The sequence below is a fragment of the Melitaea cinxia genome, chromosome 13 (assembly GCF_905220565.1).
Source record: "Melitaea cinxia chromosome 13, ilMelCinx1.1, whole genome shotgun sequence".
In the NCBI taxonomy this organism is placed as follows: Eukaryota; Metazoa; Arthropoda; class Insecta; order Lepidoptera; family Nymphalidae; genus Melitaea; species Melitaea cinxia.
Window position 1 is genome coordinate 4,555,947 of NC_059406.1, and position 27,829 is coordinate 4,583,775.

The 27,829-nt window shown below is 36.2% G+C and overlaps 2 protein-coding genes across 2 annotated transcripts in view; both read left to right on the forward strand.

Annotated features, from left to right (window-relative positions):
• Positions 1–7,114, forward strand: part of LOC123659195 (ral GTPase-activating protein subunit beta) — a 38,626-nt gene extending 31,512 nt beyond the window's left edge. The window contains exons 26-31 of the mRNA XM_045594447.1: positions 49–199; positions 750–874; positions 1,745–1,848; positions 2,960–3,046; positions 5,782–6,004; positions 6,659–7,114. Coding sequence (XP_045450403.1) covers positions 49–199; positions 750–874; positions 1,745–1,848; positions 2,960–3,046; positions 5,782–6,004; positions 6,659–6,770 — 802 coding nt within the window. The 3' untranslated portion in view covers positions 6,771–7,114. The remainder of the gene's footprint in view (positions 1–48; positions 200–749; positions 875–1,744; positions 1,849–2,959; positions 3,047–5,781; positions 6,005–6,658) is intronic.
• Positions 7,115–8,436: 1,322 nt separating this feature from the next.
• Positions 8,437–15,418, forward strand: LOC123659258. Its single transcript, XM_045594506.1, has 8 exons — positions 8,437–8,545; positions 8,850–9,851; positions 10,623–11,469; positions 11,562–12,670; positions 12,754–12,862; positions 12,981–13,111; positions 13,513–14,111; positions 14,343–15,418. Exons 1-8 carry the CDS (start codon positions 8,437–8,439, stop codon positions 15,354–15,356), a joined length of 4,920 nt encoding a protein of 1,639 aa, XP_045450462.1. The 3' UTR covers positions 15,357–15,418.
• The last annotated feature ends 12,411 nt before the right edge of the window (positions 15,419–27,829 follow it).

Sequence of the window (27,829 nt, forward strand, 5' to 3'; positions counted from 1 at the left end):
CCCAATATCACACAATATAACCTAAAGCCAATGCCCCGTCGCGCTCAGGCTGGGCACGCCGGTGCGCGTGTCCGGGCACGCGGGCTGGAGCGGCCACGTGCGCAGCAGCTACGACGCGCCGGGGGCCGCGCCGCGCGCCGACCGCGCCGACGCGCCCGTCGCGCCCGACGCGCCCGCGCGGTACGACGGCCGGGACCAGGTCGACGACACTTTCTCGTATACTTTCTTTAAAAAAATAAAACAAATTATAATAACTGAAAACTGTAGGTAGGTTGTTTGTTCACAAAGGAAAAAATCGACCTTAATTACATTTACAAGTAATACGACGTATGTAGACTAAAAGTTAAGTCAAGTACATATGCATTATTGAAGATAACTCCAAAAGTATATCAAATTTAAATGAAACCACATGAGAAGCACCAGCTTTCGATTAAAACAAAAAAAAAAAAAAAACATGAAAATAAATACACCCAGTTAAAATTTATGACACAAAATTAAAATACAGTGAAATTGATAACCTTCTCCTTTTTCGAGTCGCTTAAAAATAAAATAGATTTAAATAAGTCGATGGTGAGTAATCTCAGTCGCACTGTGTAAGCACTGTGTCATATTCATATAATGCAATAGATATTATTGCTCTTACTGAGTTTAGCAAATAGTATACAAATTGTAATCGATTAATTACAGCTACACATTAAAGTGTACAATAGCCATATTTGTGGCTTTTATCATAACAATTTACTTCATAGGTCCTGTACTGGTCAGACTCGACCGAAGAGATTGCATTTGTGGTACCATCGGGATACGAGCTAGACGAAACCGAAGATCAGAGTGAGAGCAAATCAGACGTTGATGGTTCATGCTTCTCGAACAAGTAAATATAAATCCATTATTTTCTAGTTAGGGTGCGTTCAAGTATTACGTAACGCAATTGGGGGGGGGGGTCTTATAAAACGTTACGATGCGTTACAGCGCCGGGGGGGTTCGAACAACGTGTTACGTATTATTGTTTCTTATTTAAATAAAAAAAACTAGGGTATTAAAATCCCCAGTAGGCAACCCTTTTCACTTATACCCTTTTTTGTGTTTATATATTTTTTTACTTACCGCAAATGCGATTTTTTTTAGCGACTGACCCGTAGTTTGCGCAACATAGTTGTGACATTTTGGTAGAAATGGTCAGTTGGGTGTTACGTAACGTTAGGGGTTACAAGAAAACGTTACGGCACGTTACATGGGGGAGGGGCAAAAATCTTCAAAATTTGGGTTACGTAATACTTGAACACCCCCTTAGTTCTAATAATTTTAAATTAACTTGAAATAACTTTGAAGTAGGGTGTTATTTCTACGTAAAATTTATTCAGTTATTAATTTTTTCAAATATTGACGTGAGGATCTTCATTCCGCCTTCATCTTTTTCGTTCTCATATTGATTTTTTTTTTCTCGAAACAAACCTTGTCCTGATAATAACGAAAACAAAAAAAAAAAGTAGATTCAATTCGGTGCAGTCATTCGGAAATTATGCACGATGATATATTTCGACGATTTCACCGACCTAGTTATATAAAAAGTATAATAATAATAAGATTTATTTATTTTCTCACCACAATATTGCTACAGGACATTAGATAGGTACATAATAACATGAGCACTAATATTGTGGGAGACTGGTGCCTAAGATAGGCTCGAGGCCTGTGTTTCAGGACACCAGTATGATTGATTAGTATTGTACGTCACAAACAGCCGCGGCTCGTGGTGGGACGTGTCGTGCGAGGGCGAGCGCAAGGGGCGCGCGCTGTCGCTGGAGCTGGAGCGCGCCGCGCCCGCCGCGCACCCGCCGCTCTCGGGTGAGGCCGACTGTCTAGGGGACTTTTTTTTTTTTTTTACGTGGGGAAAATCCATCATGGATACCCTCCAGCGCGGGGGCGCCAGAGGGTTATGTCAGACTCCTACTGACTAAAAACAGTGAGCAGTCGTCCGCCTGGGTGGGGCGAGATGGGGTCGCGTTAGCATTCGCCATCTCACCCCGGCGGTAGGCCCGGATAAAGCCTCCGGGACCCGGCACAATGGTTGGGTGGCCTCGCTCACAACAAGGCCACCCCTTAGAAGTGTGGGGCCGTGTCGCCCGGCCGGCCGAAGTCCCCCGACTATCGGCCGGCGACCCCAGTCTAGGGGACTTGCCTCTGTCCAACCGGGTCTCTTGCGATCCCGAATGTAGATTCTGCAGGAAAGAATTCTCGAGAAATTCTGCAGTTACTCTTTTATCATGTATCTCTGTAGCTTCGATGTATACCAAAAATCATAATAAGAAAAAAAATTCCCGGAAATTAATGAAACAAATGACGCAACGCCGCGTTGGCGCAACGGTTACAGCCATGGATTGTACCTCTTGCGTTTGGTGGTTGCGGGTTCGATCCCCGCATGTGACAAACATTTGTATTGGCCATACAGGTGTTTGCCGTGGTCTGTGTGTGCAGTCCTTGTGGGTCTCCCCACCGTGCCTCGGAGAGCACGTTAAGCCGTCGGTCCCGGTTGTTATCATGTACACCTGATAGCGATCGATACTCATCGTAGGGAATATATCCGCCAACCCGCATTGGAGCAGCGTGGTGGATTAAGCGCTGATCCTTCTTCTACATGGGGAAGAGGCCTATGCCCAGTAGTGGGATATTACAGGCTGAAGCGTAAGCGTAATGAAACAAAAGTTTAGAGTTGATATTTCTAATGATTTATAACATTTTACGGCAAATCATAAGTGATTAATAATAATTAAAAGCATATTTCGTGTTGTTTAACTGATTAATAATAAATAAATACGTATTTCAGCTTATTATCAAATCTTAAACCTTAATAGGTATAAATAGGTAATTTTTATCTAAACACGAGCTGGATCACGACTGACATATGGTTTGTAAATTAGGATTAAGTAAATACAAGTAATAAAAATTTCCTCTGCAGGGAGTGGAAGAAGAAACAGAGATTTTACACCAAAAATTCTTATAATTTGGTTAGAAGACTTCGAGGATCATCTTAATTTGCCGATCGGTGAGTTTTAAAGATAGCGTTATTTTATGGTGCATTTTTACATTTCTGAGTTACTGACAAAGATGTTTTCAATCTTGATACGTAGATTACATTTAGCCTTTAGCTTATATGTAGATGTTAGAAGAAATTAGTTACAAACTTTGGTTTTGTATTAATAGGTTGGGAAAAAAGTCTTCGTATTTTCTCATAAAAACTTGCAACAAAATATTTCTGGTTGTATTGTTTATAACTGACTTGTTTTGATATAATGAAACAATGGCATTTTAAAAATGAAATAAATGGTTTAAAGCAGTTTCCCGCCACTTTTCAATTGTTTTTATGTCCGCCAAAATGGGTGATATCAACAAGGAAATTCGGTACATTTTAGTTTTACTTTAAAAAGGAGAAAAAAGCCGCGAAACAACAGAAATTGGGACGGCTATGGACCTAATGCAGTATCTGAAAAAGTAGCACATAATTGGTTTAAGCATTTTTAATCAGAAAATTTTGATGTCAAAGATGCACTTGACTCTGATTGCCAAGTTACAGTTAAACATGAAGACATTTTTGAAAAAATGAAGCTAGATCGACATCTGCGTAGTTATGATATTGTTGGAGATCTGAGAATTGACCATAAAACAGTTTTGACCCATTTAAAATTGGCTGGCTATACAAAACGACAACGGGTTGGCGCTACGGTCATATCACTGGTTTGTGTCTGTTTCGCTGGCGGTTGCGGGTTCGATGCCTGCACATGACAAACATTTGTATGGGCCATACAGATGTTTGCCGTGGTATGGATGTTTGGCGCGGTAGGTCTCGCCACACACATTTAGCCACCGGTTCCGTTTGCTATCATGTACACCTGAAAGCGTGGTGGATTAAACTCCGATCTTTCTCTTACATGGGGAAAGAGGCCTATGCCTAGAGCAGTGGGATATTACAGGCTGAAGCGTATACAAATAAGCTCGATATACGGATGCCATATGAACTCAATGAAAGAAACTTAATGGACAGTGTACTCATTTGCGATTATCTCTTAAGACGTAACGACGTCGAACCATTTTTTGAAGAGATTGATCACTGGTGTCGAAAAGTGGATTTCCTTCGATAAAAATGTACGAAAGAGATCGTAGTCAAAAGTCGGTCAAGCTGCACAGACTATCGCAAAATCCGGTTTATTATTACTATTTATTAAACAGACACACACCATCGATACATCATAAGAACATTACAAGTAGTAATTCACAGTAAAACATACAATACAAAATGATTTGTCTTTTAAGGTGTATACAGCATTTATTATACAACAGTTAGTGAGCACATAGAGTTGACAGATATAAATCGATCAAAATAAAAGCATGGTTAAGTCTAATAAACAATCATACAATTCCAAAAATAGAGTACTGTTAATTTACCGATTTGTAAGCAACCAAACAAGTTTGACCAATTCTTTACAATCAATAGAAAAAAGATATCAATGTCGCCCCTTAACAATAATTCATTGTATGTTCCCATTAATCTGCTAAGAGCATCATATTTAATGTCTTTATATGCTCTCTTAACCAAATCGGAAACTTTCCAGGCAAGTGACGTAATTAAATCAGTGTGTTCTATAATTTAATTTTTTGGCTAGTATGACACCTAAATCACGTACAGACGGAGCAATATTTAGTATTGCATTATCAACTGCATAGCTCGAGCGGTTGATATTTCTCTCTTTTTTAAACTTTATATAGATACTTTGAAGCATTTATGTTCTGCATCAATGAATTACTGAGTCTAAGTCTGTCTGCAGTGACCCAACATCGTCCTGGGTACTTACAGTAATATGTATTGTTTTTTAGAGCTTTAAATCGTCTGCAAAAACAGAACATTGACTGTATTTGAAATGATTTGAGATGTCATTAATAAAAATAATGAACAAAATAGGCTCCAAATGAGATCCCTGTGGAACTCCCGATGTCGAGAAATAAGAAAATGACTTATAACCCTGCAGCCACCCGCTGAGTTCTGTTGAATCATTAAGATTTAATCCAGTTCAGAAGATTTCCATGAATTCCATAATATTTTATCGTGGCTCGCAAGAAGCTACCATTGCTGCGCCGCTGTGGAAGGGTACCATTCATTATGAGCTTTTACTGCCGGGCATATCATCGATTCAGATTTCTACTGTCAACAGCTGATGAGACTTAAGCAAGAAATTGAGAATAACCAGATTTAATCAACAGAAAAGGTTTGGTCTTTTATCACGACAACGCTCGACCAGATACGGCTTTAGCCACTCAAAAAAAAAAAAAATGAGAGAGTTTGACTGGGAAGTCTTAATGCATCCACCATATAGTCTCAATCTTGCATCCTTAGATTCCCATCTGTTTCGGTTTCTTCGATATTCTTTAGCTAATGTAAAGTTAACATCAAGAGAGGACTCTAAAAACTACTTGTCGCAGTTTTTTTCAAGGCAAGTTTTCGAACGAAATTTTACGTATATATTATAATCAATGTAAATAAATTCCTAGCAAAATCCTACCTTGACTTTCTATATAAAATACGAAGAAAGTTTTTCCCTAACCTAACATTACAACTACAAATCTTATAATGAAGAAATAAGTAATAAAAATAAATAAAATATTGGTTCGGTTCTGCGATCTCAGCAGAAAAACGCTAGTAATGATTGGTTAGTTATTACATTAAACCGGTCCGCTAGCTGTAGGCGACGGACTAACCGGATCGTAATGTTAACGCCTATATTGCAGACGATCTAGTCCGGTACTGCGAAACGGGCGTGCCGTGGCGGCGGCACGAGACGAGCGCCCTGTGTGTGAGCAGCGCGCGCGGCGGGCTGGCTCGCGTGCGCGTCCCGGGCGGCGGGGCGGGCGTGCTGGCCGATGGCGCGCTCATAGCGCCACGCCTACTGCCCGCCGCGCTGCGACGCGCCGCCTCCTTCCTAGCGAGACGCGCGCGCCTCAACACGGACCTGTGAGTATTGTGTGTGTGCGTGTACGTCTGTGTGTGAGCAGCGCGCGCGGCGGGCTGGCTCGCGTGCGCGTCCCGGGCGGCGGGGCGGGCGTGCTGGCCGATGGCGCGCTCATAGCGCCACGCCTACTGCCCGCCGCGCTGCGACGCGCCGCCTCCTTCCTAGCGAGACGCGCGCGCCTCAATACGGATCTGTGAGTATTGTGTGTGTGCGTGTGCGTCTGTGTGTGAGCAGCGCGCGCGGCGGGCTGGCTCGCGTGCGCGTCCCGGGCGGCGGGGCGGGCGTGCTGGCCGATGGCGCGCTCATAGCGCCACGCCTACTGCCCGCCGCGCTGCGACGCGCCGCCTCCTTCCTAGTGAGACGCGCGCGCCTCAATACGGATCTGTGAGTATTGTGTGTGCGTGTGCGTGTAAACGTATAAGCATATACATATATGTAAATACACGTACGTACGTGGACTTGGCGTGAACTCGTGGAGGCCTATGTTCAGCAGTGGACTGCGATAGGCAAAAGTGAGATTTGTTATTAATGTTAATGTGTCTTAGCACTATACAGAAATTATAATGAGAATTTGTGTGCATGTAACGGGCTCGAAACATGGCATTTGCGTATGACTTGCTCAAACGTGTATAAATTTATATTAATCTCTGTTTCAGATATCAGCCGCCGCACGTGCGACGTCGTCACCTCATACAGGACATAGCGCAACAATTTAAAAAGGATTTGACCGAACCGGAACTTTTAGAGTCGTTATTCAAGGCGCCGTAAATTACTTATTACCGTTAAGTTATGTGTTCTTATATGGCTATGATGTATGTATTTCTTGTTTGCGAGTACAGTCCCTAAAATTAAAATTTAACAATTTGATACAGAAGTGCTAAAGTATTTAAGTAATAAAAGACACAAGAAGTTGATTAATGTTGCTTACTAGGATTTGATGCACAAAACACCGCGTGCCAAACATGATTTATATGGATGTAAAAAACAAAATAGACCAAACAACAAACAGACAGACAGAAAGACAAAAATTGTTAATAAATGTTGTTTTGGTATATATAAGTATATCGTGTATACATCCATATGAATTTAGTAAAAAGCGGTTATTTTAATATTAAAAACAGACACTCCAATTCTATTTATTTGTGTAGAAGTAAAGTTCCACTTAGGTTTATACTTAATACTTTTATTCTAATTATTGTAACAGTAATGTAATTATTGTAACCTATTCATTATTTCAGTATTAATACATTATCACAGATCTGAAAATATTGTACCTAGATAGTAATGGAAAATAAAATTTAAATTGTAATCATAATTTTAAGACTGAATTTATTCTAGTTTAAATTTTAAAAACATTATTAATATAATAAAAATCTAACATTTCAATATGTATTATTTATTAAAATTTATGTTGTTGTACTTATTGAATTTATATTTATTAAAGCAAGTTCTAAAAGTTTGTACATTTTTTTTTTTCTATACTAAGCAAAGCCTCGTACAACTTTATTTGGTATCGTTTGCTTGATCTAAAAGAGACGCAAACAAATGCTAAGTGGATACCCAAGTGTAGATTAAGGTTGCTCTTATAATTTTTACAAAAAGTACTCCAAAAAGATCGAAATGAATGAAAAAAAAAATTTTACGAATACGACTTCTAGTAAAAAATATTTACTTGCAATACCTTATAATATACTGATAACTTTCCTTCTGAGCTAATCAGCTAAGTATCACGAACTAAATGTGCAATTTCCACGCGGTACCTTGCTTGGTGTGCACCCTATAATCATTTTAATTGCTGCAAACGATAAAAAAATACTTTAATTACACAGAAAAGTAATATGATGTAACTGGGTGATAAAACAGTCAATTAAATACGTAGAATTGGGGATAACCCAAAAATATTCGTCAGATTTCGATCGTATTTAAATAGGACCAACGTAACATCTTTTTATTAAAAAAGAATCATCAAAATCGATGTCCCAGTGAGAAGTCATGAAGTTACGACACATGTACAAAAAAAGAAACAGTCGAATTGAAAACTACTTTTTTGAAGTAGCTTAAAAATTTATAGTAATAGCGTGAGTAACAGCATTTCGTTCGGTAAAAGACAAATCATATCCTGACAATCACTAAACATATTTTTTTCGGAGTGTTTTTTTAAAACGACAAATGAGATTTTATAATTAATCAGCCTATTTAACCTTTGCGGCTACTTTAAAACCAATAAAAATGGACACATTCTCATTTTGATTACACTGTCAAAAATAAAATTCAACATGTCTATTTAAAATTTACAATTTCGTAGACGGTTTTGGCAATTTGTGTTTTTGTAGGAATATTCTATATTTTCCTTTTAAACTATTTGATTTTGTTTATATTAAATCTGTGGTTAGAACCTATGTTAATAAATCGTGTTAAAGAGGAACACGACGGAATGGTCCAAGGAGAAGAAATTCTAGACGTAGACGATAGTTTAGGAGAATACCACACTGCTCATGAGCTATTCGATATAATGGCCAAAAATCACTCACATAGTCTTGACGGTAAGTATAATAACTTTTATCTACCATAAGGAATGAAGGTAATTATGTACAATCGAGGAGTGTAATTTAACCCTAACCTATCTAACTTAAGAAGTACAACGTTTAACGACAGTTTCGTTTAACAAAAAAAATAAAAAAATAACCCTAACCTATCTAACTTAAAAAGTAAAACGTTTAACGACAGTTTCGTTACACAAAAAAAAAATAACCCTAACCTATCCATAAATTACACTCCTCGATTGTACAAAATATCCGGAATGAATAAGTTAGAATAAATAAAAGTAAATATTCATCGTACTTTCAGTCTTCGATAGTAAGATGTTCACACCGCGGGATTTAGTTATTTTGTACGAAAATATTGATCTGGGAACAAAACTGATGTCAGTTAACAATGATGCAAGAAATAAGGCTATTAATAAAGCACCAAATCAATATGTTGAAACGATAATATACAACGATGACCAATCTGACGATTCAGATATTTATGAAATTTACAGCAATGAAGATCTGCGTAACGTTTTTACTGTTAACAATGAAAGAATAAATCTATTAGGTGACATACCCTCGTTTGAAAATACACTTTGCCATAAATTTGGTAATATACATATGAAGAAATCAGATTTTTCAAATGGAAATAAAAACCATTATTTATTCAAAGATTCATATATTAAAGAACAATTACAAAGTTTTCATGCAATGACTAATTCAAAACAATCTGATAGTTCAGTACTTCCAACATCACTGTTAGATTATATATGCAGTAAACGCCTCGATGATAACTACAACTTTTATATGGACAATGTAATCAGTTACGTTCAAAACACTATTGAACAACTAAAACGTATAAGTAACGGAGATTATTTAACTGACAGAGTTAAAGAAAAGTGGAGAGAAGTTGAAAATACGAATAATAATACAAATAATATTGATAACGTTATAGCTTTATCAAGAACACAAAATGTCCCTTTACCGTTCGTAGGAAAAATAAGTGCTCTAAAGAGTACTTGGGACGAAATAGTTCATTCTGAAATGGACGTTAGGTGTCTGACAAAACTTTTAGAGAAAAAAATTATTGTGGAAGTTCCGAAAATACTTTGTGGTTCTTATGGATTTCTTAGTAAGCATTTTAAGGATAATCTCACTCTAAGTTGCAGTACAGTCAAGAATCTAACCACTGATAAGGTTAAAGATCGAAATGCCGATATGGTTGTCTTAAAATTACAAAAACCTGAGACTGGTCTTGTTATTCCTAATACTGATTCCCTTATAGTTCTGAAAACTTTAGCACCATCTATTGCAAAAAATGGTAACGTATGGTTTGTTTATAAGTTATTATAGAATTAAAAAAGTTCAATATTTAAATTATTAAGCGTATTTTAAAAAGGTTTCCTGGCTACCTATACTGGATAATATTAAATATAAGTAGGTACTAATGTAAGTATAGCTATGAATAAAAAGTATTAATGACATTTAATAATTACACAGTCCTAAAAAAATGTGTTCTGTACCTTTGTCCAGATACATCTAGGGTTATTTATTTCGATGCGCTGCTTTTGCGATTTCAAGAGGTTTTTTGCAATTTACTCTAAATTTAGAGGGCTGACAAGGCCACCCAACTTCGTATTTGGATTATTGCATACATCTATATAAATAGAAATCAATGTTGCTAAGCGCATAACTTGAGAATGACTGGACCAATTTGGCTAATTTATTTTTTGGTATGTTCCTTAAAGCCCACAGAAGGTTTTAAAACAAAAAGAAAAAATATTCTTACTATTACTACTAACTTTTGACAGAACGAAGTAAGCTAATAAAAAAAAAAAAAAAAAAAATTGCATTTTTTTTTTGTTATTTTAGTCATTTTTTGCGGTTTTTTGGAACTTGCATTAGGGGATGTAGAGACCAAACGAACCCTAAATTGAGATTCAACGCATCGAAATACATAACCATGAGTCTGTTCAAAGGTACAGAGAGCCTTTTTTGGGGTCAGTGTTATTATTAATAAATATTTTAATTTTAGATTCGCTTCAAAATAACATTTTTGCATTGCATTTTAACGAAGTATACGGTAATAAAGAAAAACCTAAAATTATTGAATTAGAAGGTAATGAGAAAGAAAACACTGAAAAAAATGTTACATCAAATCAGATTTCTGTTGTGGAAGAAACAAGTCAAAATCTTGGGCCGTATAATATTCGTGAGATAAATGAAGATTTGAACTTGTTACCTACAGACGAACTTGGTTACGCTATTCGTCAGTTAAACATACAATCGTCCGTATTAGAAGAAAGTGAAGTTTGTTCTTTTAAGAAAAAGAAATCCCCTACAAGAGTCAGAATAAAATCACCCTATGAAAATAAGTCACATATTTTAGATGAAAGAAAGAGGAAAAGACTGTTAGAGATTAGGGAAAAGAGAGAAAAGAAAAAGTTAGCAATGAATGAAAATTGTAAAATAACAAAACACAAATATGCTAAAGGTGCTGTAATGGCCCAGTCATCTAATTCTGTTACGAAATTATCAATCACAAATAAATCTTTCTATAATTCAATATACGGACAAACTAATACCGCTAATAAAAATTATAGAAACATTATTAAAGAACAAAAACAAGACAATATTCCTGGTATAGATTTTCAGCAGTGTGAAGAAGAATTGAAAAAAGAATCGTCAATAATATCATCAGGAAAAGATAGTATTAAATACATTAATCGAAGCTACTACTTAGATGACGCGGATACAGAAATAACACACCTACAAATGAAACCAAACAGTATTCAAGACGATATAAATGAGATATTAACACCATCAACGTCTATAATTTCAAATGATGCTGGTAACTATACAAGCATAAAGAATTTAATATATTCGTCTACAACAGATTTAAGTTGTACAGATACTTCAAGCTTGCAACAAAATATTTTGTAAGTAATATAAAATATAAAAATAATGCATCTTTATAAGTGAGGTACATATGTACATATGTTATAATAACATTAGGTTTAATTTATTTTAGGCTGGAAGATATAACTGAAGGCACTAATATGTATAATCAATATCAAACAACAACAACAAACCTAGAAATCGTTGTTCCTCGCAATACTCCCATACATAAAGATAGTAGCAAAAATGAAGAGAACAAAAAGGTAACTGCGTCTGTTGAATGCAGAAAAAATATTGACAAAATTTACGATTTGATGAACAAAATTACCGTATCTCCAATAACACACGATAATAAAAAAGTATATGAAATTGTTAATATAAATAATAGTATGGAAAAAACCCGGATTAGATTAAATGATGAAAATAATAGTCTTCGACCAAGCGATAGTGATACTAGTGTTAAACTTCAAATAACATCTTCAAATCTCAGTAGTTTTGGTACAGAGAAAGGAAGTCGTGCAGCTAAAGAACCAAGAAAACCCATGAGTAAGAAAACTGAAATTTCTACTGCTGTTATTCCTAAAGTGGTTATAAACTCAAAATATGAAACTGAAATAAAAGATAAAACTAAGAAAGAAAATAAGAAGGCTGAATTTAAAGTGGCTGACAATCCTTTAAAAGCTATATCTCAATTACTCCACGAATTCGACAATGTTCAGAAAACAAGATATATGAGTGTAAAAGACAAGAAGTTACTAAAAAAACCCGAAAATATAAGTGTAGGTTATAATAGCTCGAGACAGTTAGCAAATAAAACTGCTTCGCATGGAGCAAAACATTCAAAACTCAATGAAAAAGCGAATACACGTTATTTAAAGCCACTGAGTCCTACAAAAATGGTAACATTTTCTCAACAATCCCCAAAAGAAGTCAAACCTGTACACAAGAAGAAACTAGCTGATATTATTGATGAGGTTAAAGAGTTGAAAGGAGAAGCCGTACGTGGACCTTCAAAACGATCATCAAGGATAGATAACTTAGCACAGCCAAAGAAGTCATATATCCAAACACATCATGAAGATTTCCCGAATAGGCATAGCAAAAACATAACACCTAGAATGCAAAAATTTGTACCAATACAAGAAAAAAGTACACGAATAAATTATAAAAATAGGCAGAGGGAAGGTATGGAGACGTCATCAAATGTAGCAAAACAATCGTGTATAGTCGGATCATCTTTAGGTGTGTAAAGGTGAATTTTATTTAAATTTCATCAAAATAATGTAAGTTTTGTTGAGTTTCACTTTACCATAACATTATTTTAGAAAAAACTGTGAAAACTAAACGGTCAGCCAATAGTAGTCCAGTGGGAAAAGACAAGCTAGTGCCTGCTAACAAATCGCCGAAAAACATGGACAATGAAACGAATGCATTGTAAGAAAATGTGATCATTAATTTATCTACTTAATTTTACCTTTATTGTGAATAGAAGCCGCAATTTTAAAAACTAATAGGTAATGACATGTAACTATAATCTGTTTACATATTTTAGAAAGAAAAAAATGGTGGTTGTTGAAAATTACCTAAAAAGTCATTTTGGTGAAATATCAGCAACATGCCAAGTAGGCGAAAAAAAACAAAATATATCACGTGTTCCGTTGATTCCTACTGATATTGATATCGGTGAGTTACTTTAATTTAGCTGTATTTCAAAATATGTTACACTTTTGTGTTGTTAAATTTCTTAAAAAATACAACTGAACTGTTATTTAACCGACTTCCAAAAAAGTAAGTTCTCAATTTGATTGTATTTTTTATGTAGGTTACCTCAGAAATTTTGACTAGGTGGACCGATTTCCATAATCTTTTTAAATCGAAAGATGGTGCGTGTTATGTAGTCCCATTTAAATTAAATCGAGACCTATATAATGCATATTTACTTGACAATTTTTTCGTGTACTAACGTTGTATTACTCGTCCGATGTAGTTGATGATGATTAAATTGATATAGTCTATTATTACTTTTGTTTTTTATTCATTTATAATAACTATTTTAGATAACAAATTGTTACATTTTTTTTTAGCATCAATGACTTCATCTCCTCTAGCAGAAGAATCTACAACACTAGGAAATAAATTGCATAATATGATCAATTCTAAGATAAATACAAATACTCTAGCTCTATCTGCTTCTACCGAAAACAATAGTCTTAAAATTAAAATAGAGAGTGACGACGGGGTGGAGTCAGTTGAGCTTTCAATGAAATCAGACATAACATCTTCTATTTCTGATCATCCTGTTGATTTATTTGAAGATAAAAATATAATTACAGCTGTAGCGTGTATTTCTAATGAGAATAATAAAAACAAATTAGAAAAAGAACATAATGCAAATATGTTAAGACACGAAGTACAAGAGTTAGAACCTTGTAATGAAGTAGAGAAATTGGAAAATGCTCTATATCGCCAGCTATCGAAAGGCGTTTTTCAAAAGCGATTAAGAATGAAAAATTTAACTTTAACACCTAAACAATCTTTGGGGCATATGTTAGTTTTAGAGTGTAATGACGCTAAGTCATTAATTGTGAAGTCAACATTGTCGCAAAATTTAGACGTCTCCATGACAGATAAAATTTCCAAGATAAATATACTACCTTTTAAATTACCTTTGCAAATAGCAACGGTTGGTTATGTTTTACCGACGTATCAGGCATTGAATAATAACAATAACAACAAACATATTTTTGATGATAAAAATATTGACAACAATTTTCATTCAATCACTAATAATAATAATAAATGCGTCGATAAAACTGTCCAATGTTGTAACGGACATAATGAAGGCCAAAGCTTAAAACAAAACATGGAAACGAAAGGTACTGACATGTTTACTATGAACACAGTATGTACAAAGGCATTGTCTGAAATATCAAATTTAACTATTGATAATCAGCTAAGAACTTCCTCAAACGAGAAAATAATAGCTGATGCACAGTTGCATAATGACGTTTATAAATCTCAAAACGAAATAACAATCAAATCTGAAAATCAAGTAATGAAAAGCTCTGAGAATATTAGTAATTCCACATCATTAGACATTCTAGTGGGACTTTTGAATGAAATCGAGAGGATTACAACTTGTCAGTCAGATTTAATCCCATCTTCAAATGAAGCAGAAAACATTTCGGAAAGCAATGAGTTTAAAGTTTTTCTAAACAATGCAACTGCACCAGACAGTTCTGCTAGTCACAGTGTAAAATGCTCTATGTCAATTTCTTCTCTTGACAGTAAACAAAAGCATCCCAGTATTTTTTCGGTGCATTTACAATCCAATACTGAGAATCATATAAATAATTTTAAATCAATTAAAGACTATAAAATAATCGAAAACATGACGTATGTCAAACGGTTGCTTAGTGATAAAGAAATAAATGTTCACATTTCACCAAATGAGTATGTGAACAGATGTACAGATGTTCCATCTCTATTGTTTCCTATTACAGTTAACCGCAGTACCAACGTCGTAAAATCTGTAATTGCTCTTGTTAACAAAAAATCCAGTGATCCATGTTCTAATTGTGTTAATGTGCTGTATTCAAACGCTACATTTAACGAAGTCAATCTTTTATCAAACATAAATAATCAAATATCGTTCGCTTCTTTGAAACCAGATGATAAAAAAATACAAAAAAGTGTAACGAAAAGAAACGTAATACAAAGCGTTAAGATAACAACTGGTGAAAAAATGAAACCTATACGTAATACTGGACCAAAAAAAAATATACTAAATATGAATAATTTTAATACTCTTCAAGAATTTGATTCATTATTAAAAATGAAAAGAGACATATTAGTGACTGTATATTCTATTCTTGTATTTACTGTATTTGCGGCCCTAACTATGCCTGAAATTATTTTTCCTGTGTGAGCGTAAAACTAATTTATACCAACTTTTGTTTTATGTTTTGAAATAAAATACAAGTAAATTTACTTTTGATGTATTTTTTTTCTTATTATTTTTAATTCACCACATATCGACCAAAAATCTAAATGTATAACTGTAATAAAAAGAGTCTTACATAGTTTCTGAACTTACCTTTGTGAATAACCTGGAAAATCCTGGAATTAGACGTGAACAATTAACTTTGTTTTTTTAAATTAATTATCTTGGAAAACGTCTTTTACATAGTTTCTGATTCTGAACTTACCTTTGTGTATAACCTGGAAAATACTGGAATTAGACGTGAACAATTAACTCTATTTTTATTAATTAATTATCTTGGAAAACAAAGTCTAATTAAAACAGCCATCCGGTTTCTCGTACGCCAATGATACAATCGTCGTCTTTACTGTGAGCACATGATCACATATCTGTTTAGTTAAAGTCTTATTATCAAAGTTAAAAGTTCTGAAACAAATGATATAAACGTTAGTATTTGCAGTAACAATCCGCATGATAGCACCTTTACTCTAAAGCATGTGGTACCTTAAGGAATGACCATTTGTCAAAATGTATGTTTTGCTACGAAAACTTTACTCTTTGGAGGGAAAACATGGATTCCTTAGTTATTCTTAATTAGTAGTAGTTGCAGCCTAGAGGGATTTACTCATTCTGCACCCATATTTTATTTATTGACGCTCTTACCTACTGAGTCGGTAAGTACTTTCTCATATCATGAATTGATCCTTCTACTGGACAATTTTAATATTAAAATGCTAGATTTCGACAATAAAAACGTTTTAAAATGTGTCAATTTTCAGAATGAATTTAATTGAAACAAGTTGTTTCCGAGCCGACTCTTTACTGGCTCCTTTAGCCACGCAATGGTAAATGTTAAGTTTCACATTTAAAAAAATACCACCTAAACTTATACGCTATAGACCTATAAAAAATATTGTGCTTGAAGATTTTAATATGGACCTTTATGCCACTGATTGGCAGTCAGTTACTGAATTATCCTCTATAGACTTGGCAGTTGACAAGTTCAATATGCTTCTGATATCTCTCTTTGACAAACATGCCCCTGTAATCGCTTCAGCCTGTAATATCCCACTACTGGGCATATGCCTCTTTCTCCATGTAGGAGAAGGATCAGAGCTTAATCCACCACGCTACCGGGTTGGCGGATATATTCCCTACTATGAGTAACGATCGCTATCAGATGGACATGATAACAACCGGGACCAACGGCTTAACGTGCTCTCCGAGGCACAGTAAAAACTATCAGAATCCGGGAAAATCAATTGTTGCCTTCGTTAACTCCTATCTGTATATGAATGATAGAACTGCGTAACAAAGTTTTTGGAACGTATAGAGAATCTAAATTAGAAGCTCATAGACGATACTACAAAGACCTTAAAATACTTGTTAAAACTAGTATATTCAATGAGAAAAGGGCACACTTTAATGAATATAAATTTTACTATAAAAAAACGGCCATGTGCGTGTCGGACTCGCGCACCGAGGGTTCCGTACAAACAAAAATATTAAAAATATTTTTATTATATGATGTTCTTAAAAAATTTTTTTTCTTTATCCGTGCTATAAGATGTTGCTTCATACCAAATTTCAAGATTCTGAGTTCACGGAAAGTAGCCTGTAGGTTTTGATTACCATACGAGTGTCGAAAATTTTCATCATAAACGGCTGTATCTTTTGATTGCGTTTGCTTAGAAGGTTGATTTTTTCACAGCTCTAGGGGAGAGTGGATTTGAGTATTTAATACAACACAAGACAAGTGCAACAGTACAAGTATTTGATAACAAAATGATCCTATAAGAATTCCGTTTTTTCCTTTTAAGGTACGAAACCCAAAAAATAGTAAACCGTTTTGGCAAAATATTAAAAAGAAGATATTACAGATGAAATAAAAAGAAGATAATAATGGATCACATTTCGAAGAATCTATCCTTCGAAATGTGATTCTTTCAAGACAGTTTTAGTGATCCTCATATTATCAATAATAATTTTTTAAATATTCCTTACAGTAAAATTTGTCTACTTTATCATTTTTTAGGACTCACAATTTTAATAACAACTCTATTTTTGAATTATCTACCGTGAGTGATAATAGCATTGCCGCCTACATTACGTCGTTAACATCAAACGCCACTGGTAGTGACGGCATTATCCAAGACATGATTCTGCTTACTCTTCCTTGCACTCTGAATATAAATAGCCCATCTTGTAAGCAAATCTATGACGGATGGTGTTCTTCCTCTCTGCTGGAAATTAGCACTAGTTAATCCACTGCCTAAAGTTGACCGTCCAACAAATTTAAATGAGCTTAGAGTACTACTTTGCCATATTTTTTAAAATTATTAGAACTGTCTGTGTATAGTCAGTTAATGAAATATTTCGAAGAGAACAAGATGGTACCGGAATTACAGTCTTGTTTCCGAAGGGGTCGAGGCACGGTAACTGCATTGTTGGATGCTATTGATAAAATTTCAGCAGAAAGGATCTTAGGCAATGGTAGTATTTTATCTTTATTAGATTTCTCGCGGGCTTTTGAATGCCTTGACATTCAACTACTGTTAGCGAAACTGAATTACAGCAGGCTAAATGATCAAGCTTTGTCTTAGTTTGATAATTATCTTTCCCACAGACAGCAAATAGTTAGGCTAACATTAGATAGTGGCAATACCCTATTATCTGACCCTTTACCAGTCCCTCGCCGTGTTCCTCAGGGTTTAATATTAGGTCCTCTTTTATTTATAATTTAGATTTAACTTACGAAATTAAGCATTGTAAATTTCATTGTTATGCAGATGACGTGCAATCTTAAAATTCTTACATCAAAGTTCAGCTTTTTTAAGTTCGTTGGCCTTTGTTCGTTGAAATCTATCTGTTTTCTGATGGTGTGAAAAATATATACATTATAATGGTAAATTTTCTCCGAAAATACAAAGAAATAACAGGTAGTAAGGTCCGGACCCTGCTAGCCCCTTCCTCACTTCTTTATGAATCTTTGCTAATGATTGGCTAAAATTTTCCGCAGGTCACTCAGGTATATAAGTTATATATATAAGTGTATGGAACAGTCTATGTATGAGTGAGAGACGACATGTGAGGGAAGGTTACGAGGGAAACCAAACCCAATGAAAGTCGATCTAACACTAAATTTATTCAGATTATTTTGAGTATATATAGGCAGAAGTACAGACGTCATTTGACGTCAATCGTAGCAAACAAATATCAATTTCATTAGAAATCTGCATAAGAAAAATAACAATTTCGTAATAAATCAGCTAAATTATTTTTCATCATTCATCATCATTCATCTACGTATATAATTTAAAAATCATTCTACAACTTTTTCAAAATATTGTAGATCTATATTATTATAAATTACTTACTTACTTATTAAATATTATTTTCATTTTAATTTAAATTATAATTAATGAAGCTCCACAGCAACGCATGGCTAGATCAGCTAGTATATCTTATATATAAAATTCTCGTATCACAATGTTAGTTAACATACTCCTCCGAAACGACTGGAACGATTTTTATGAAATTTTGTGTGCATATCGGATAGGTCTGAGAATCGACCAACATCTATTTTTCATAACCTTAACCTGTGGGGGGGGGGTTAAAGAGGGTTAATAACATATATGGCAAAACAACGTTTGCGGGGTCAGCTAGTATATATTATTTATACTTATGACTTAATTTAATTAATTTACTCTTTATTTTACACATAAAAAGAAGTTTACAATTTAAAAAACGATTCACAAAAAGAAATGTACAACAGGCGGTCTTATCGCTAAACAGCGATTTCTTCCAGACAACCAGCTTGGAGGAGATAAGATGTACAGAATTAAAATGAAAGAAAACAGGAAAAAAACCAAATATACATACAAACATTCATACATACATACACATATTAAAAACATATTAACTATACAAAAAATTACTGAACGTATTACATAATAATATGTACATACACTACGCACATAAATACATATCAACATACACACATACATACATACATATACACATACATACATAATATTATAGATAACTAAGTACTATTAAGCAACAGTCGTAGAACAAATAAGAATATATAAATACATACAAATATCAGTGACTAATGACGAACTGGACGACAGCAATTTCAAAGTCTTAAGTAGTGTTTCTTAACCATTCTTTTATAAGATTCCAGTGATGTTGAACGTCTAATGTGTAATGGAAAAGTATTCCATAACCGTGCAGCCTCAATGCTAAAAGACTTGCTGAAGGCAGTAGAGTGATTAAAGATTTTCAAAGTTAGATTTTTACTAGAACGAAGTGATCTATTGTGCGAGTCACAGAGAAATTCAAAGCGTTCTTTCAAATAAGATGGAAGGAAGGGATTAAATAATAAAGAATGTAGGAGAGATAGTACATGAGTATTCCTGCGCAAACGTATAGAAAGCCACTTGAGCTTCGCACGGAACTCAGAGACGCGGTCATACTTACGAAGACCAAATATGAACCAAATATAGAGGTTTTTGAGACGCTCAAGTTTATTTAGTTGATCCTCCCTTAAGTCTAGATAGCAAGTGTTAGCGTAATCAAGGATAGGATACAGAAGATATTGGGTAAGAGCAACTTTAGTAGGAGTAGGAAGAAAATTACGCAACCTTTTTAATGAACCGACAGACGCAAGCATTTTTTCCAAGTTCACAAATCTGTGGATACCACGACATAAATTTGTCAAACATTATACCCAAGTTTTTTACTTTTTCACTGAAAGGAATTACAACACCGGCAAAAGTTATTTGTGTCAAATTCGGCCAATCAATTCGTGAAATAAGGTGTTGGCTTCCGATAATTATAGTCTGCGATTTTGATGGGTTAACCCTGCAGACCAAACTCTTTGCTTCAGCTATTGATACGTTCTAGTTCCTGATTTAAAGCGTTAATCGTAATAGAGAAGAAGTCTGTTTAGCTTGTGTGTAATATCATCAGTCATTTCAACTAATACAGAAGTCGTACTGTGGCCTACGCAGAATCCTGATTGAAATGGGTTTAAAAGATTGTATCTACAGAGGAAAAGGTTAAATTGATTATAAGTAAGACGCTCGAGAACTTTAGAAAGGAACGGTAGGATAGAAACAGGGCGAAGATCGGAGAAAGAGGTAGAATTGGGTTTTTTAGGCCAAGGGATGATTATTTCTTTCCAATAAAATGGAAATGTACCGCTACTAATAGAAAAATTGAAAATATTTGTTATTATAGGAACTAAATAATCTATAATAGGAATTACCATTTGACGACTAATGCAATCAGAACCAACACTGTTAGATGATACCGCTAAAATATTCTTCTTAACATCACTATTCGAGTTATTATCTAAGCAGTAAATAGAAGGTGGGGGTAAGGGGAGAACGCTGAACAACATCTAAACCGACCCAACTGTCAACCGAACCTGCACGCGTCGGTGGTTTGTAAGAACAGCCGACGACGGTACACAATATCGTGGTGCCCCCTGCTAGAGAACTAACGAGGCTCTGGCGACCGAGCAATGGCGGTATAACCATATACAGCCGATCGGAACTCCGCTCGGAAGAAGCTACAGCAGCCTGGGGGTTTTAAACGACCTCTAAAATGTCTGGTGCAGAAGGCAAGGGGAAACCACTGCACTTTTCTCCCATGAAAGTCATCATGAACAGCAATAATAAGATATCGAAGTGCCCATGCGATTCGCTCAGTCGGCGCCATACTGTGTCCGGGACAGATGGTGTGAAATCTGCTACCGGCCATGCGGACGTAGAAAACCAAGTGCCCCACGGAAATCTTGCTACTGGACTACATGGAATGTGCGCGGTCTCCTTCAACCAGGGAAGCTCGAAATTCTGGAAGACGAACTATCCAGACACAATAGAAACATCTGTGGTATTAGTGAGACGCATTGGAAAGATAATGGTCACTTTCACACGGGGACGAATGTCATATACTTTTCTAGAAATGCAGACAGTAGTAGAAATGGAGTTGCTTTTATTGTTCCAAAAAGTACCAGGGATTGTATGTTGGGGTGTGAACCTGTGAGCGATAGACTGATAAGTATCAAGCTAAAGGCTTCGCCATTAAACTTTAACATTATCCAGGTATATGCTCCGGCCAGCACCGCATGTAGTGAGGAAATTGAGTCTTTCTACTCAGACCTGGAGGCTGCCATCTCTAAGGTTCCACGGAGGGAGCTTCTTGTTATTATGGGAGACTTCAACTCCAAGACAGGTTTAGACTCTCACTTGTTAAGTCCTAGGTTCCACGGAGGGAGCTTCTTGTTATTATGGGAGACTTCAACTCCAAGATAGGTTTAGACTCTCACTTGTTAAGTCCTTGTGTTGGAAAGTATGGACTAGGGCAGCGCAACGAAGAAGGCGAACGACTAGTACAGTTTGCAGCCGATAACAGCTTGGTGATATCTAACAGTTTCTTTCAAAACCACCCCCGAAGACTGTACACTTGGACATTACCTGATGGCAACTATCGCAATCAGATCGATTATATTTTGGTTAGAGCACGGTGGAAAATATCTATTAGGAACATTCACACACTACCAGGAGCCGATTGTGGATCCGATCATCAATTTTTGATGGCTAAAATTCAGCTTAAACTAAGAGCAGCCCGAAAACTAGTTCAACATCGAAGGCTCGAAGTCAGAAATAAATCACTGTTTACAGCTGCACTGGAAAAAGAGTGGGATCAGTGGGTGTCTATGGATCATGATACCGAATGTCCGGGCAAAATGTGGGATCGTGCAAACAGTTTAATTAGTTGCGCCGTCAAAAATACAACGCCACCTGCAGGTGCTTGCAGAGGGCAACACTGGATGAGCGACAATACTTTAGCGCTTGTAGAAGATAGACGACAGATGAAGGCAACGGGGACTGATGTGAGGACTTTGAATGAAAAGTCTGCAAACATAGAAGCTGCTTGCAGGCGATATCTAAACGCTCATCTTTAGAACATCTACAAAGAAATTGAAGCACACGCTAACAAGCACGAGTCAAGAGACCCCCACCGAAAAATTCGTGCACTCACACGGTTATTGTCATCCAAGACATGGGCTATCGAGAACTCTAAAGGTGAAACAGTGACAGAGCTATAAGAAATATCGGAAACCTGGAGGAAATACTGTTAGTCGCTGTTTGAAGATCCGCAATCATAGTGTTTTGATTCAACAGAGCCATTGGATGAAAAAAAAGAGCCAAACATCTTAAAGGATGAAATAAGAGCGGCAATTAAACATCTGAAGAATGGAAAAGCCACGGGAAAGGATTGCATTTCCATAGAAACTATCAAAGCCTCGGAGGAGTATGATGTCCAGATCTTCCATTCACTGTGTAACAAGGTGCGGCAAACAGGTACATGGCCACAAAAATGGGCTCACAGTGTCTTCATGCCAATACACAAAAAAGGCTCTACAAAATTTTTGCAATAACTATCGCCTCATTGCACTCATACCGCATGCGAGCAAAATTCTCCTGCACATTATTAACGAGCGCCTCAAGTCCTACTTATCAAGAGAGATTGCACCTGAGCAAGCAGGCTTCGTCAAGGGCAAGGGTACCAGGGAGCAAATCATTTTTTCTGTTTCGTGGACTTTTCGAAGGCGTTTGACTCGGTCAAATGGCCTGTACTTTGGAGGACTCTAATGGACATGGGCACACCAAAACACCTTGTTCATTTGCTCCGGCGTTTATACGAGGGACAGACGATAAGCTTTTGGCTAACTTTCATCCTAGTGCCGGCGTCAGGCAAGGGTACATTATTTTCCGATTCTCTTCAACATCTACACTGAAATGATAATCAATCTGTAATACAGGTCTCCTAGTACAGTCGCCAGTCTCTCACACAGATTGTGTTTCGTTATGTTGAAATTTGTATTTTGTTTTGTGTGAGAGAAAATAAAATAAATATTTATTATTATTATTATTATTATAATGAGACGAATTCTTAAGAACTGGACAGATGTAGCAGCAATCGGAGGCTTGAAAATCTCCAACTTACGTTATGCGGATTATACCACCCTATTTCGCGACTAGTATCTGCCACATGGAAGAACTTCTCCAAAGGATGAAATCCATAAGTCTAGAATTCAGCCTCAAGATCAACCACAGCAAGACTAAAGTCATGATTGTCGACCGCATTAACAACAACTCGCCAGAAGTGACACAAATAAAGAACTGTGAGGTGGTGCAATCATAAGATTGAGACATAAGTCTATTTAGGGGCGTTGATCTAGAAATAAAGAAAGAAAGAAAAGAAAGAAAAAACGTTTATTTGATCACACACAAGAGACAAGAACAATAGTTTAAAACGACTATAGAAAGCAGCATACACATAATACTCTTACACATATTAAACAATCGTGTGTCTCAGGAATGCGCCAAATTGGTTCAGTTCGGCATTAGTCAGATCACCATAGTAAAAATGGTACTTGACACCGGTTTCCAACCAAAATATAGGACGAGTGCTGTCGCGCGCGTTAAAAAAAGTTAAAATTAAAAAAAATTGAATTAGATGGAAGTAATAAGAGAATTAATTTTTTCTAACGCGACGAACTAAAATCTGAAAGAGATAAAAAATATTTAAGAAATGGTTAGCTATTAAAAGTAACTAGTTCTAGAGAAAGATAAAAAATTAAATCCAGACCAACATTTGGAAAAGTAATTTAATACAAGTAAATCTAAAGTTAACACAAATTAATCTTTATAAACCAGGAATAAACATACATCCTTACACTGTTTTATAGATTAACAATATTATTTCAAACATAAAACATAAACTCGTTATATTACTGATTGATAAAAAAAAAATATTAAACTACTCGAAATACTACTAGCTTATATAAAAAATCATTTAAAAAACTAGACGAGGGTTCAATTTACTTCTGGCACATGGGTGGAGGTTAACAAGATCACTTATCTTTGTGAATCCTAGACACGTGACTAGTCCATAAATTCAAAGGCACCTTCCACCGCCGCGTGGTCTACCGTAGGCCGGGGCTTGCACACGCCGAGTTAAAAAAAATTGTTTTTCTTGCTAGAGAGTAAGATTTAAGGGTGCTAAAAGTGTTCTTGATGGTCAACGATGTTGATAGGTACTCTTGTAACTATTAGGCGTATAAGTTGGTTGTAAAGTTGGGGTTCTAGCGGCCAACTCAGCAGTCCGGCTACGTGGTATCACCAGCAACAACTACCCGCATGTGTCCACTACGCCAAGGACCCTGGAAGGTCACACAAAAAAGTGAGCCCTTCCGTAGTCAACCCCCAATGTCTCTGAGTTGACACGGAAATGGCCCACAAAAAACAAGCACATCCTAACATAATTTAATTAAAAAAAATACACTTTAGAGCAATGAAAAATAATCTTATAACAACCTGCACCTCCTTAACAATTAACACAAAAGCAAGCTCGATATTACAATTAAATAAGAGTGTGTAATATAACAACGACTCACCCAACCAAAACGCACCCCAAATTTCATCGAGGCTGAAGACAAGGGAAAAAGGAGGAGCCGCACAGCAACAGCGCTTAAATAGTGCAAGCCTAACCCACACCCACGAAACGAAAATAATTGTTTATAAAAATATATGTTACAGTGCGTCACTGACGTCAGTTGCCTACCAATAAAATCTATTAAATCTAAATAAAAAATAAATAAATAATATAAAATAAAAACAAACGTAACGTAAAAAATCAGAAATTATATAACCACCACCATAAATATATACACAGTTATACCACCACCACACACATAAACACGTGCTATATCTATATAGAGGACCAAATACAAGTATAAGTAAGGACTAGACAGTATAAGTTATGTGGGTGAGGCGTTTGCGATCATATTCATTGTCTGTTGCTCGACAACAAAGAACTGCTTCAAACACCGTCGGAACGTATCTACGGTATTGAGATCTCTTATTGGCGGCGGCAAGTCATTCCAGACCATCGTCGCCGAGGAGCGAAATGTTCCTTTAAACGCTGCAGTTTTGTGTGGGTGTATCGAAAGTTGCTGCGAGCACTGTCTGCGCGCAGTGAGCCAGCTCAACTTCTCATACAGATATGACGGAACCCTATATTTAATGACTCCAAACAGTAGACACGCAAGGTGGTATTTGCGCCGTGCCCTCATTTCTCGCAACTGTTCTCGCAGCTCCTCAGAGAGAAAAGGTCTTACGTACTGACTCGGCCACGTGTTTCTCATACCTAAGGTGTCTGTCTATCAGTAGTCCTAGATTTCTAGCTTCGTCAACTCTCTCAATAGGCTTCCCCAATAACATTATATTGAGCGATGGCGAAAATTTTCCAATCTGCTTTTGGGCTCCAAAAACTATATATTTCGTTTTTGAGGGATTCAAAAACAAGCCGTTTCTCTCCGACCATACAGAAATTCGGTCTAAATTATCATTCAAATCCTTTACTTATCTTTAACGTTGAAGGATATGTATAGTTGCACATCGTCTGCATACATGTGATAGCTGGATTTTTGGAAGCAATCAGTTATATCTGCGCAATACAAATTAAACAGAATTGGTCCCAAAATGGACCCCTGTGGTACACCCCTCTTCAACGGTGCCAAGACGGATGATTTAGTCCTCCCATCACCAAGTTTTAGTTCTACAAGTTGTTTTCTATTTGTCAGATAGCTATCAACCTATCGCACAGCTGCTTTATCAAAACCAAAATAATTCAGCTTAGAGAGGAGTAAAGGCACATTGATTGAGTCAAACGCCCGGGAGAAGTCCAACAAGATAAGCAATGTGCACATCCCTTTGTCCTGGGCAGCCAAGATATTGTCAGTTACGTTCAGTAAAGCAGTGGCAGTACCTCGGTGCTTCCTAACCTCAGACTGAAATGATGGCAAGATGTCATTTGTCTCCAGGTAATACGTCAACTGCTGGCAAACGACTTTTTCAAGTACCTTTGAAATACAAGGCCTATATCCATATCCATATCGGCCTATGATCTCTAACATCTACAGGGTCACTTTTTTTTGATATCGGACGACCCACAGCAATCTTCCACAAATCAGAGAATGTAGATGTTGCTATCGAACAATTCACGATTGCGGTGATAGCCTCTAAGGAGTTTGACAGTGTCAATAATAACATATTTAAAGTAATATGGTCATACCCTTCAGCATTTGATTTTAATTTATGGAAAACTCTAACAATATCCGTGCTTACTATTGGTTCAATTTTGAAACAAGCTGAGCTAAAACGATTGAACTCAAAGTATGTTAAAAGAGACATGTTGGTGGTCAGGTTTCCTGGGACGCTCAAAAAAGTGCTATTTACTGCATCTGGATCCGCAAAATCAGGAGGAAGTTCTTGTTTATGATTTTTAGATATAATAAATGTTCGTAAGTTCTTCCATAACCATTTTGGGTCTTTAATTTTGTTATTTATGTTATAGCGAAAATATGCTGATCTCGAACAACGAAGGCTGTATAGACGAAATCAAACGACGCATGGCAATATCCAGATCAGCTATGGATAAGCTGCAAAAAATATGGAGGAATCGTAATATCACCAAGACCACTAAGACTCGGCTAGTTAGAGCGCTAGTATTTTCCATATTCCTCTACGCTTCGGAGACATGGATCCTTCGAGAAAGTGAGGAGAAGAAAATAGATGTTCTCGAGATGTGGTGCTGCAGAAAAATTTTGAGAGTGTCCTGGAATCAATTCCGGACCAACAAGTCCATTCTGGAAGAACTCGGCATCAAGCAGCGTCTATCTTTCATCGTATAGGCTCGAATTCTCACTTTCTTTAGTCACGTGACGAGACGTGACAATGTCTCCATCGAACGTCTAGTCGTCCAAGGAAAAGTAGAAGGAATCAGAACTCGCGGCTGATCGCCTATGAGATGGACGGACCAAGTAAGGGCTGTAGTGGACGTTCCATTGCATGTGTGTTCCTGAAAAGCAGCTGCAGGCAGGATCGTCAAGCGTGTGACTGGCAAGTAATGACCACGACCGCTCTGACAAGAGCGTAACGAAAGAGATGATGAAATAGAATATGAATATTTAGAAACACACAGAATACGAGACATACATTTTATTTGATATAAGCGCATATTTTTTTCAATATGTTGTATTACATTCTTAAATATTATTTTATGAAATTCAACAATAAAAAAAAAAAATTAAAATGACTACTGAACCAGTCACTCGGACAGTGCTTTTATGAGATCGCCATTAGGCTAGTTAGCTATAATATTGATGTTTGAATTATCTACTTTTATTTATGTTGATTTGATCACATAATGCTAAAAGAATATAATTGAATTTTACGTCCTGTTGCCGCTCTTTTCAGTCTCCCGCTGGGTGTAACGCGGTGTGGGGATTTTCGACCCTCGAGTTCAATAATTTTTGGACGGAGCTTTCACTAAACGTC